Source organism: Epinephelus moara, chromosome 19, assembly GCF_006386435.1.
Source record: "Epinephelus moara isolate mb chromosome 19, YSFRI_EMoa_1.0, whole genome shotgun sequence".
NCBI classification, from domain to species: Eukaryota; Metazoa; Chordata; class Actinopteri; order Perciformes; family Serranidae; genus Epinephelus; species Epinephelus moara.
The window spans coordinates 2983699-2997445 of record NC_065524.1 but is presented as its reverse complement, the minus strand read 5'-3'; the positions used below and the strand labels follow the sequence as shown (position 1 = coordinate 2997445).

The 13747-nt window shown below is 41.0% G+C and overlaps 1 protein-coding gene across 7 annotated transcripts in view; it reads left to right on the top strand.

Moving 5' to 3' along the window:
- Window positions 1–13747, top strand: part of gbf1 (golgi brefeldin A resistant guanine nucleotide exchange factor 1) — a 238024-nt gene that overhangs the window by 96017 nt on the left and 128260 nt on the right. For all 7 annotated transcript variants that reach the window (XM_050070669.1, XM_050070665.1, XM_050070663.1 and 4 more), the window contains one exon: window positions 7511–7642. In XM_050070669.1, coding sequence (XP_049926626.1) covers window positions 7511–7642 — 132 coding nt within the window. The remainder of the gene's footprint in view (window positions 1–7510; window positions 7643–13747) is intronic.

Below are 13747 nucleotides of genomic sequence, written 5' to 3'. Positions count from 1 at the left end.
ATGTGTTTGCTGCTAGCGAAATTATACATAATAAATGAAGACAGTGACATATTTTCAATAAAAAACAATGAGTTGAACGTTCATTTCAAGCTTTTGTAGTACAACGAATTTCAGAATTGTGCGAGTGCGGCCGGAGAGCGGGCGGCAGTGTTTGATGCAGGAAACACGATATGGACTTGAAAATCAATTTCGGAGTGGGGGTCTTTCGGAACGGCGAGGTTTCGGAATGGAGGGCTGTCCCCCGTCAGGTTCATGCGGAAGTGACTCTGTGTGGTAGTGGTGACAGTTTTATTTCAGTCCCCGCCTCGTTTGAGCTTCAGAAATGATTTTGGAAATGTAGCTTGTGTTGACGCTACTGCACTAAGTGATCAATAAAAGAGCTTAACTACTGAGAAGTTACTTGATTCAGAAAACAGCGACGCTACCACCAAGCTACTGAGAAATGTAGTTAAACTACAAACGTCCGCTACTGTAGTGACGCTACTGCCCAACACTGCCAAAAGGTCAAAGGTCATCTTCACTGTTACATCCCAATTTTCAACACTTTTTGGGTCATTATTCAACATCATATCTCAGGAACAGAAGGGGAGACATTTGGCCAGATACTGAATTGGTGACATTAATTTTTAAAGTGTGCTGATTGTATAGATCTTCTGTGCTGTCGGGGGGAAGATGTGTGTGAAGCATCCATATTTTCACAGACATGGATGGAAACTTTAGGAGAAACTTGACTGGTGCGCAGAGGCATACAACCGTGGGGAAGTAATTCTAGTTAGCTCCTATGCTAACAACAAGCCTTATTATGCTAGCAGTAGAGCCACTTGTAGCATGCTATGTCTTGCAGCAGTATAACAACACCCTAAATTCCATTTATTTATGAAGGAAAGTTGATTTAATATAGAAGAACAGACTAACTCAATGTAGTTAATAATTTTATTTAAATTTAGGATGTTGTTTGAGGATATTTTTTTTTTTTTTTTTTAAACATGATGACATCATAGAATATGATGACATTTGAAGCCTCACCTGAAAACCTCAATAGAAGCTTTGAATATAAGAACCATGGCATTCGGTCCAACCTCACTAGCAGCTGTTACACTTGATACTTATCTGAAGAAGCAATGTATAGAAGTGTTTTGATTGGCTTAGTGATTGATAAGGCTTTATGAGCTTATAAATGCTTGTAAGGCTGTTGATTTCCTGCTTCTTCCTCCTTGGACAATCCAGTAACAATCCAGTGTTCTTGTAAATACAAATGCAAACTATATTCCATGTAGCCCTTTAGGAAATGCTCACCAGCAGTACCCACCACAGCCATCCTCCCAAGCATTTTAGAAAAGTTTTAATTTCTCTGGGGCTTTCAAATTGCCTGTTTAGGTTGCACAGAGGCATTGTTCCAAGCATCTATAAAATACCACTGTGGTTCAATGAAATGACCATATAGAGCTCCATAGCATTGTTTCATCCTAATTGCCCCCTTGTACAAGTGTCAAATTCATTCAGGAGAATACAGGGACAGAGGGCAGGAGAGAAGAATGAATGAAACAAGGGTGGGGGCCGAGGGCTAAGGAGAGCTGACATTCATCAAATTTCTCCCGACAGATGGATAAGAATACTGTCGTGCAAGACTTTGTTCAGCAGATGAACAGCAGAATTCTCCCTGCATTTCATTTAGCCTTGCTGGTCTTGTTAAAGCATTGCCTCTCTCCTCAGCATTGCAACCAAGGACCCTGACTCTTAATTTTAGCAGCTGAGGAGGTCCAGATCAATAACCATCAGTGTTTGGTTTTGGGCCGCTGCGTCGGTCAAACGGGGGGATTCATCCCTCCCTCAACTGCTGCTCTCCCTCTTTCTGCCTCTGTTGTACCTTTCTAGAAGGTGTCATTTTGTTTTGTCCATTTTCACCTAAAGCTTATCAACTGCGGGTCAGTGCCAGAGTTGAGATTTGTGTGCATATGCCACGCACAGAGGTGTATACTGCAGAGATGTCTCAGAGCTGTAACACCTGGACAAGGTTGTTTCTTAACAGATGTCTTCTTTCCTCTGCTGCTATGTGCAAGGAGATGCATTGATTTTATATCTTCTAGAACCACTATTAAATATTTGTCCACAAATCATATATGCTTTCTCTGTGACTTGTTTATGCTTCTGTGCCGGCGATAGCCGTAGCCAGAGGCATTGTGTTTTGGGGTGTCCTTCCATCCGTCTGTCCGCCTGTCCGTCTGTCCATCTGTCCATCTGTTTGTCCCTTGTGAACGCAATATCTCAAGAACGCCTTGAATATATTTCTTCAATTTTGCACAAATATTCTCTCAAGTATGAACTGATTCGATTTTGGGGGTCATAGGTCAAAGGTCAAGGTAGTTGTGGCCTCATCTGTCTCATTCTCATGAGTGTGATATCTCAAGAATGCTTGGAGGATTTATTTATTTATTTATTTTAATTTGGCACAAACGTTCACTTGGACTCAACAATGAACTGAATAGAATTCGGTAGTTAAAGGTCAATGGTCAAGGTCACTGTGACCTGGCACCATCTCATTCTTGTGAATCTTATATTTCAAGAACACTTTTAGAGAATGTCTTCAAATTTGGCACACACATCCAATTTGAGTCAAGGATGAGGCCCAATGACAAATTAGGTTTTCGAGTTGACCAAAAATTAAAGTAGGTTAAACATCAATGAATTCTCAAATGAATATCATATTAAACCTTTTTAAATAATACTTTGTAAATTTATGAAGTGACACAGTAACCAATATTTAGAGCTCAGAAAGTAAAACTTGCTCAATTACCGAATCTCATTTTAATGCGTTTGCTTTAGATGTGACCCTAATTATTCAAATTCCTTACCCAAATTGCAATGTTGCAATGTGATTTAAGATGCAATGTCTGATGATCTGTTACAGTACTTAACATCACGCTATTATTGTTTTCTTAACTCTATAAAATGAAGTTGTGTGTTTTAAGGGGGTAAAAATAAGTGTTATCCCGCTTGACTGAAATTGTTACTCGGCATAACACCTTTGTCAGTTTGTTTAACACAACTTAAACATAAGTGATGTTCATAAATAATCAACGTTTATGTCATGCAAAGGGAATCACACCGAAAACTGTTTTTCAACAAAATTAATTAGATTTCACTGTAATCCCCAAAAAAGTCGTCCAGTGTTGTTTCTCTCTTGGATTTGGCAAGTAAGAAAATGTTTAACATTTCCCAATATATATATTTTTTGATCATTTATAAAAAAAAATTGTATTAAGAACATTTTTACACTTTTTTGGCCATTACTCAACGTCATATCTCAGGAACAAAAGGGGAGACATTTGGTCATACTGAATTTATGACTGTGCTGATTGTATAGATCACCTGTGCTGCCGTGGGGAAGATGTGTGTGAAGCATCCATGTTTTCACAGACCTGAATGTAAACTGTAAGAGAAATTTGACTGGGACTTGATTTTAATATACTGCAGAGTTTTTCAGGAAGCAAGGCATTTTAAATGTCAATATCGCAGTCCATCACCTTCATTTAATTGTTGAAAGCCAAAATCATGATTGTGATTAATATTTAACTGTGCAGCACTACGTATATTATAGTAACACTTTCGAATGTTTTAGTGCCATCTTGGCACACTGAACTTCCATCTCAGACAGATACATTGCACTCAGCTTCACCACACCACAGACTGTCTGGGTTGTAATGTCAGCTGCTGTTGGGGGATTGTGAATGCCACACCAGGGACAGTTGTGAAGACGGCCTGTTTGTACAACTCTGAAGTCTGCTAAGAAAACCCTGCAAAGATCTTTGGAGCCTCCACATTAAAAGGTTTATGTGTTTTGAATCTAGGTGGCCTGGTTGGATGTAGATATTGTTTGTTTCATTTCTTGATCCTCCCTGTGCAGTCTCTTTTTCTACTGTTGTCTGGACAATAAGGTGCATCTGCAGCTCAGATTCATCTCCTGCTGTTGCTTCCTGTGTTATAAGCCTTTTCTGCTTCAGTACCAATAGATGTGCATGTGTTAAAGATGGCTTCTGTTTTGTGGTGAGCTGCCTCATCCTGAGGTGCTCCCCTGGGGGCAAAGGTTCACCCCCGCTCTCCTCTCTCTTGTTGCTGGGGTCATTTGGAGAGGTAATCCACACATGGCTGGATACTCTCACTATAGCTCCAGCATGGTAAAGGTAGATAGGATTAGGCTCATGGTGAATCGTAATGGGCTCATTTCACAAACCTCTTTTTTTTTTTTTTTTTTTTCTTACCAATTAAGCTGAACTTGAGTTGGACTTGTATGCGCTCTAATATCAGGTCTTGTACCCAGCACACCCAGCCCTTAGATGGCAATGTGAACGCCTGGGTGAGCCAGTTTAATCTTGTGTTGTTTTTTTTTGTTTTTTTTTATTTTGGTCAATGTCAGCCAGAGGTTAACCTGGTGATAGAATGATTGCCTCACCAAGGCTGCAGCTGTCATTATTTATTTCACTTCACTCCACAAGCCCCGGAGATTGAGTTGAAGTACAGAGCCTGTATTTAGACTTTATTTAAGAAGATTGGCGGTGGCCACCGACAGACTGCTCCAGTCAGCCCTGTGTTCACCGATGGCCAGCTGGATCAATACAACACAATTGAGTTTTCCAATCTGTGGTCTTTGGGAACGCAGCCACAGCACTTACAGGGTGATCGCCTCTGATGAAGTCTTCATCAGGATCTATTGACAGATTCATTTGAGCACCCTTCTTCCACCCTTACTACACTGTAAAATAATGGGACACAAAAACCGTCTTTAAAAAGTTTTCTGGCAGCTGATGGACAGGTTGAACCAACAGAGCAAGTTAACAAACCATTTTTATATAGCTAAATTCACAAGTTTATGTTCCTCTTATTGCCTTCAAAGGGAAAAGTGTTTATTTTTGTGCAATTGTTGCTAAATTTACACTCTGCTTCAAAACTGCTTCAAGCTTTCACATTTAACAATAACCAAATAAAACATAAGATAAACAAATATTCAGTAAAGCAGTGAGCAAGAGACTTCCTTTTAAAAGCAAAGCCTTTGAATGACCTGGCAGCCCATGAAGGAACTGTGTAAATTTCCAAATCATTTCATATTTAATTTCTAAACAAGCTCCAGGGGTGTTGGATTCCACTAACCAATGCACAGTGGTCACATGCACTTTTGGAAAATGGTTGGACACTTTCCTAAGCGCGTTTGATGTCCAGGTTGTTTTTTACTTGTCTTGAGTGGAGCTGCTCTTGAGAAAGCCATAATCCTCTCGGTATTGCTGTGGCAAGCACTCCTCTGGCACATTTCACAGCGGCATGCGTGACTCCACTAATTTTCCCCCATTGTTGTTTTACCTGTTTTTTATTTTTGCTTCCCCCTCTTGACCCCCTTTCTGAATTCTCCAGAGAAAGAAAGAGACTTTTGAAGTCAGGGTTGGTTGGCCAAAGGTGATTGAAATGCCAGAGTGAAATGCCCAGTGAAGCTCCCTCTCTGGGAACTAATTACAGAGGAAGATCTGTTGCATCTTTAACTGCAGCTGGATTTAATCAACTGTAAGAATTACTTGGTGTGACTTACTGACATGAATACTTAGGGCTGGGTGATATGGCTGAAAATGTTACCACGATAAAAATTTGATATCATTTGATACCGATGATTATCTAAAAAACTCAAAATCATTATTTTTTTTCAATTTAAGAGGTGATTTTTTTTCTCCTGAGTGAAAGTTGAAGATAACAGACATCTAGTTTAATTGTGGTTTAAACTATTATTTTTTGTCAGGACACTTGCCAAACAGAAGAACATTTCACAAATCTGAAGAAGATTGAAAACAATTCTAATCAAAATAATGTCAATAAATAACAATGGAATGGACAATGGAAACAGAATAAATAGACAAAACAAAAATCTCAACTGTGGTCAGTATTTTCTGTACAAGTTTTAAACCCACAGTGTCATTTCTGCAGTTCTCAGTCAAAACAATAACAACAGACCGACCTTGATGACATTCTGAAGTAGCATTGGGTCATTCATTGCCGTCGAAAATCTGTCATGACTATGGCAGAAGTCATGTTTATTGACAAGGAAATTTATGAAAGTTTTATTCATGTCACATCACATTCAGTCATGTTATGTCATGTGATTCTGATAAAATAGCCGGTTAGTCAGTCATGCTAACATGCTAACTTGTCATTAGCATTAGATAAGTTTACTATACAGCTACTGTAGCTAACGTCATGTAGTAAATTCAGTCGTGAGGTAGCATAGCGCTGTTACCTGTGGTCAAAACAGTCATACTAAAAATAACTTTATGAGCGTGTTGAATTTTATTGTAACGTTACGTTATCTTATGCATTAGTGGCCAGTCTTTTTGTTGTCTTCTTCTTCTTCTCCATTCCCCCCCAATCCTGACATCCCAAATAACTACAGACCCATCTCCAACCTCCCTTTTCTATCAAAACTTCCGGAACGTGCTGTTGCTTCACAACTCAAAGCCCACCTCTCTGCCAATAACCTCTATGAATCATTCCAGTCCGGTTTCCGTTCCCACCACAGCACTGAATCAGCCCTCCTCAAAGTCACAAACGACCTTCTCCTCTCCTCTGATGCCGGCAGTCTCAACATACTCATGTTACTTGATCCGAGTGCAGCATTCGACACCATCAACCATTCCATCCCTCTCTCCCGCCTTGAAACCACTCTTAACATCACCGGCACTGCTCTCTCCTGGCTCAATTCCTACCTCTCTGACAGACACCAGTTCATCAGCATAAACAACAGCAAATCCCCCACTGCTCCCCTCTGCCAAGGTGTTCCCCAAGGTTCAGTTCTCGGCCCCCTCCTCTTCATCCTGTATATTTTATATATCCGCCGTCATGGACTTTTCAGTTTCACTGCTTTGCCAATGACATTCAGCTCCACATCTCCACCAAAGCCATCACTCCTGCCACTCGCTCTACCCTCACCAGCTGCATCACCGAAATAAAACTTAAATAAACTTAACTGTGACAAATCAGAAGTCATCATCATCGGCCCCAAATCTCTCCCTCTCCATCGATGGCTCCACTGTGCTCCCCCCCCCCCCCCCCCCCCCCCTTTCTTCAGACTTCAATCATCCAATCCACCAAACAACACCAAACAAGAGTCAACAGCAAAAAAAAGCTGCTTGGCATTGGCAGAGAAGATTTGGCAAATTTTTCATCGGCACAACCCACATACTCAGCTCTGCTGCTCATCCCACAAATGCATGTTCCTTACAAATGTAGCACCATTTAAAAGGGAAATAAACTGGCTTTCTAATGATATAAGATTTATTGCCAAGAAGCATTGTTACAACAGAGATAATCTACCAAACACAAATTCCCTTACTTTTTGTGCTTAGTTTATAAATACTTCTCTTGTTTGTGTGTGTTCCCCAGAGAACTGTTCAGGACAAAAGTGTTTTAAATGGTGTATTTGGTAATCACATGATTTTCATGACTGACTGTTGTGTGTGTTTTTCTTCTTTTTCAGAGCTGTCAGATGTTGAACCCAATGTTTTTCTTAGGCCCTTCCTAGAAGTCGTCCGCTCTGAGGACACCACTGGACCAATAACAGGCCTTGCCCTTACTTCCGTCAACAAGTTCCTTTCCTTTGGCATTATAGGTAAGAATTCTTAAAAAAACAATCAAACACATTGTTAATGTTAAGTTGTGTATGTTTTCAAAAACTCATGGCCCTGCAACTTTTTTACTGGTGAACTTGATGAACTGTTTGAGTTTTGACAATCATCTTTAAAGATATGTACCTACAGTACCAGTCAAAAGCTTGAGACACTTGCCAAACGTGAAAATGAACATGGTTCAGGTCCAGGAAGCTGATCGCTATTTCTGTTCACTCTAATCTGTGAAGCGCTAATGTCTTGGTAACATGGAAAAAAAGTCTTTAAAAAGTATCAACTCCATACAACCAGTGATGTTATTCTCATAAAAGAAGTGCAAGTGGACGATCACACAGATGCACCTGCAGAACCAACATGAGCTGGGCCCATTTTTTAACCAGATGAGTCTGCCGCTACTCTGAGAAATTTGTTGGTACGGAGACACAGAAATAGCCCCTCAATGTCACACATGATCATTGAAAAGAATAACTGTCCTTTAATTAATGATAGGGGATGTTTAAGATAATCTTTTTTTCCCCAAGTGTTACATATATCATGTTGTAGTTTCAGCTCTCATTTCATTTTACAGAAAACAGTTTTGAAATGATAAACTCACAGATGATGGAGGACATGAACAAAAACATGTAAACAAGACAAAACATAGGTGTATTAAATGCACTTAAGTAAATAAAGTGGAAATTTAAAAAAGAAATAAAAAAAACGTAGTCTAGATACAGGACTTCTTTAACCCGTTCTATTCCCTTGTCCTTTACCCTTGCCTCACTCATGAAGTCATAGTCAGAATGAAATATTGTAGAGGAGTGGGTTACAACTGAGGAACTGCATCTTGTGTGAGGTGTGATTTGAGACATTGCCAAATTGTGGTATATTGTGGGAATCTGCCCTTCAAGACATATCCTTTCCATGTGTAGTGTACTGGGTCATGTAGCCACATATTGTAGGCTGGAACTTTTGTTCCTTTCCATAACATTAGTAATAGCTTTTTTGCTGTAATGATACAGTAGGAGAGGAATTTTTGTTGGGCAGTGGAGAGTTGTCTTAACGCTTCAGATACACCCAGAATGAATAACATTCCCCCACAAGTGAATACAGAGGCTGCCTTGTCAGATCTTTGCAAAGACCTGAACTGTCTACAGACTGTTGACCCTGACGCTGTGCTCATTGTTGCAACATTTAAGTCAGGCTAACCTGAAGAAGGTTAGGCCTGACTTCCATCAACATGTTAAATGTGCCACAATGGGAGTAAGGACTCTGGATCACTGCTATACAGCATTCAGTGGTGGCTACTTTCTCTGTTTGGAAAGAGCGACCATGCGGCCAATTTGCTGAGGTCAATGTATGTTGACAAACTATGACACATGCTCCAAGTGACATGAGAGGTCAGGACATGGTCAGGCCAATCAGAGGCTGCCCTGCAGTCTGCACAGCCTTCACATTAGGGCTACAGTCGGAAAACAAAACAAATTATAAAGCAGCAGCCAACAATGTAAGAAGAGCAGTAAAAGAGGCAACAAGGCACATCAGGAAGAAATAACTACAATTCCAAAGGGAAATGTGAGAAGCATGTGGCAAGGTCTAAGAAGTATGACAGAGTATGGCCACTACCCCTCCTTTTAAAGTGCTGATATATCTGTAGTGATAGAGCTCAGTAACTTTAATTCTTGATTTGAGACCATCAGCAGCCAACAAGCAAAAACAGCTTAAGCAGAGATTAATGGATGGGTGAGTGCGCCTTTCACACCTATCACCCTTTCTGAGCATGATGTCAGGATGATGTAGGTGAAGAGTCTCAGTCATCCAGGTCATGGTAATGGTAAGCACTATATTGAAGGTAACTGGACTTGCTTGAATTTGTTGAAGACATTTAACCCCTCATCCAAGAAGCTTCTTTAGTTCTACAGAAGAACCAAAGATGTAATTTAGATTTTGGGTCTGGTTGTTTCTGGTTTGTTAGATGTATAAAGCATCTTATAGCCCACTGGGTTGTTAGCTTCCANACACACACACACACACACACACACACACACACACACACACACACACACACACACACACAGGGGCAGGTTGGAATCGAACCCAGGCCATTGAACAGGACTCAGCCTGTATGGGGTGCACACTCTACCAGGTGAGCTAGAGGTCCTCCATAGAGGCGCAGTATTTCTGTTGACTGGAAGTGGTGGCATTCATTCAGTCATGGACTCACAGACTTTCACTCTAGCACTAATAGAGCTACAGTGCTGGACCAGCTGTTGTGGTCCAGGCAAAAATTTAATGCAAATCCATGTTAAAATGAAGAGCAATACAGTGAAATACAGTCACACAGCTGCTTTCTCTGGAGCTGAACCCACTGATCAGCTCCTTTTTATTCCATTTAAAACAACTCTCCCCTCCTTAGCTCCACCTGATGATGTATGTCACAGCATGACAAAACATAGGTGTATTAAATGCATGTGAAGTAAATAAAGTGGAAATTTAAAAAAGAAATAAAAAAACTTAGTCTAGATACAGGACTTCTTTAACCCTTTCTATTCCCTTGTCCTTTACCCTTGCGTCACTCATAAAGTCATAGTCAGAATGAAATATTGTAGAGGAGTGGGTTACAACTCAGGAACTACATCTTGATGATGTATGTCACAGGGCTATGTCGTATAGAAACTCGGTCAGAGGTGGCCCATTGATGCTGAGTAGCATGCATGCAGCCAGATGGTCCCCATGCAGCCTGTTCCTCAGGTCTGTCTTCACCTACACATAAAAACAATTAAAAGTGTGTTGAATACTGTTGATCTTGAATGTGCTCTTACACTGACCAGGTTGTCTGGAGAAGGGGTGTGGTAAACAGGTAGCAGGTGTCGCAAATTATTAAATGACTGCTTGCCCCTGTTCCAGCTGTGTGTGTGTATGCCAGTCAAACGAAACCGATGGCTGCGTGTGATTATTCTTCCGTCAGTTAAAACATTTTAGTCGGTGTTCCAGCCCATTTTATGATGGCAGCTCCAACAGGTTATGGGCCCAGGAAGGAGCTTGGAAGCCGATGGAACCGTTTCTGTTTCGACGGAGATGATAATTTGAAGATCACCATACTCAACGAGCTGCCCAGTGAGGACGCCGCCGATGATTACGGTGCAGCAGACGACGAAGACGACGACGAAAAATGAAGAGGCGTACGCAGAACTGATTCAACTGTTGGACGATAAAGCCTGTCCCTTGTGATGAGGGACGCAGCGGATGATGGCAGAAAGGCGCTAAAGATTCTGAGGGACCATTACGCTGGTAAGGGGAAGCTACAAGTGATCAGCTTATACACGGAGCTGACGTCCCTTCAGAATGCTGTTAATGAGAGAATCACAGACTATGTTGTTCGTGCAGACTGCTATCGCAGCACTGAGGAATGCAGGAGAAACTTTAAGTGATGGCTTGTTAACTGCAATGATCCTGAAGGGCCTGCCAGACTCAGTTAAAGGGGAACTAATGTTTTTGTCAACCTGGGCCCTATTTTCCGATCTACTTTTGTCTAAATGAGTGATAGGATGTTCAATATTTGACATCTCTCCAGTACGAAGCTAGGGCTGACCTGCCTGCAGCCCGTGAGCACGCGCTATATTAAATGATAGGGCACTCAGACAGCGTCAAACAACGTCAAAATATGTCCACTAAAAGGGCATTTTATTCACACAGATAGGCTCGGATTGTTAGTATAATTATCCGACAACATAACAGAAAGGAGAAATAAACGTCTGTGTTTACCTTTAGCTGGATTCAGACATGTTCCTCTGCCTGTTGCAATTAAGCAATATCACACGAGAGGGAGTGATGTTGTACTGTATATCGTCACGGCTGTGATTCGGTCATAGACACGAGGCCGCAGGCCGAGTGCCGAAGACAATTACAGCCGTGACGATATACAGTACAACATCACAACCTCAAGTGTGATATTGCTTTTATACAACAGTTCAACAACAGCTTAAACAGCAATGCTGAGTAAGGAAATGTTAACAAAAGGTGATGAAATAAATGATTTAAGTATGTTATGTAGCTCCGCGAAAAAAAAAAAAAAAAAGTTCCCCCAGTCTGTTGCCAGGCAACGCAGCACACACGCCAGGAACTCACAAGCTACTTTGTATTTACATTGATCTGCAACTGTGTAACTTCGTCCAGTTCGGCTGATGAAACGTTGGCAAACCTGGATGTTGGCACGGCTGGATTCAAACACACCTGGAGGTCTGCACTGAAGAGTCCTGGCTTTCCTTTTCCTCGTCCTCTCCTGACGACCACTCATAATTTAATTCAAATGTAATTTTGGGGAATATATCCATCTTCTTGGTGTAACGCTATAGTGTCAGTTTGCGTCAATGTACCAAGTGTGACAGCTGGTTAATTAACGGTTGTATTTATATTTATAACACCTGTGAGCGGAGTGATTTTACTGTTACATGTCCCAGTGATGTTATACTCTATATCAGCACTCATGGAATGCCTCTCCTCCAATCAAATTACTCGGTCGGAACTAACTGTTGTATAATTTTAGTTTATACCATGGTCTGGGTGAATACTCAATTCTGATTGGCTGCAGGGTGTCCGTTAAAAGGTGTTATACCATGGTCTGGGTGAATACTCAATTCTGAGTGGCTGCAGGGTGTCCGTTTAAAGGTGTTATAGGACAGCTAAAAAGACGTTCCGGTCTAATTGCCTGATGACAGGTTCTAAATTATTGCGCTGGCTCAACTACTAGTTTGTAACCATAGCAACGGAGACTCAGAGCAGAGGCAACGGATTACAATGGGCATCATGAGTGATTTTATTGTTTCATTTAATTTATTTGGTGAATTTGATCATTTTGATGAATGGGATGCAGAAGAAGAGAGGATAGAGAATGAAAAGAAAAGGGAGAAACGGCACAAGGAGTCGCGGGTCTACACCAATCACAGCCTCCGGAGCAGAGCTGTAGGTCGGCTCTCTGACGCCGGCCTGGAAACTTTTCAGATCATGACTGTCACGGGACATTGGTGTGAGAGCAACCGGCAGGCTTACTGGGCTCCGTCAGCGCAGGAGAGACGAGAATGGAGCAACATCTTGTCGTCTCCAAATGTCCCAACAAGCAGTGCTCAATCTGTCAATCTCCGTCCTTCAAATGCCGCTATGATGGACATACCCATATCACTTTCAAATTTCACTATTACTGGTAACGTAGCATTTAATTTTAAATAGGAAACAATCGTTAATTTGTTAATGTGTTTATATGATTTAATCTCGACTACTATATGCTTATGAATTATTTGTTGCAATTAAAAACGATTTTGACTAGCCTACTATTTGGATGTTGATTATTTGAAACAAATTTTCTTGGGCCTAGCCTATAGGCTAAATGAACGCCAATGAAAGTAATATCTCAAGGTTTTTTTTGCACATCATCCTCTGACCACCAGAGTCAAGCGGTAAGAAGTGCACTGGCTTTCTGAAATAATCATCTTCTGAATAATATCATGTAACGTTTAGCCATCATCTCCCTTCCCTTCACTGATCAGAGTCGGTATGCTCTCTACACTGCGGCCACAGCAGGTTTCCATGGCAACGCCTGTCAACTACAGAGATTAAATAGTGCGCTCAGCTGTGGCTTGTGAAAAACTCATGATTTTAACTGTAAAACATGTTAAAGCATAAATATTTGATTTAATATTCATTTCTTTGGTAAGTGACCATAGTATAAGCGGGTTCATGCCCTTTGAGGTGTCCATTATCAGGAATTAATTCCTGATAATGGACACCTCGTCGGGCATTAACCCTTACATATGTGCTACTGAAGTAACACTGCTCCCTCTCTCTCCTTGTCCGCTCTTCAGTTTCAATGAGCTCTGCATCCATGCACGTCCGTGTACTCCGTGTTCAAATAAATACGGGCAGTCATCAATTTCAAATGGCTCATCCAGATCGCATTCATACAATATACTTTACATTGTTTTAACAAACAAAAAAACAAAACAAAAACGTCATTCTGAAGGTGTGGCGGCCTTTATTTTGCCATGATCAATTACATGTAGAGGAAACCCTGTACACACACACACACATATATATATATATATATATATATATAT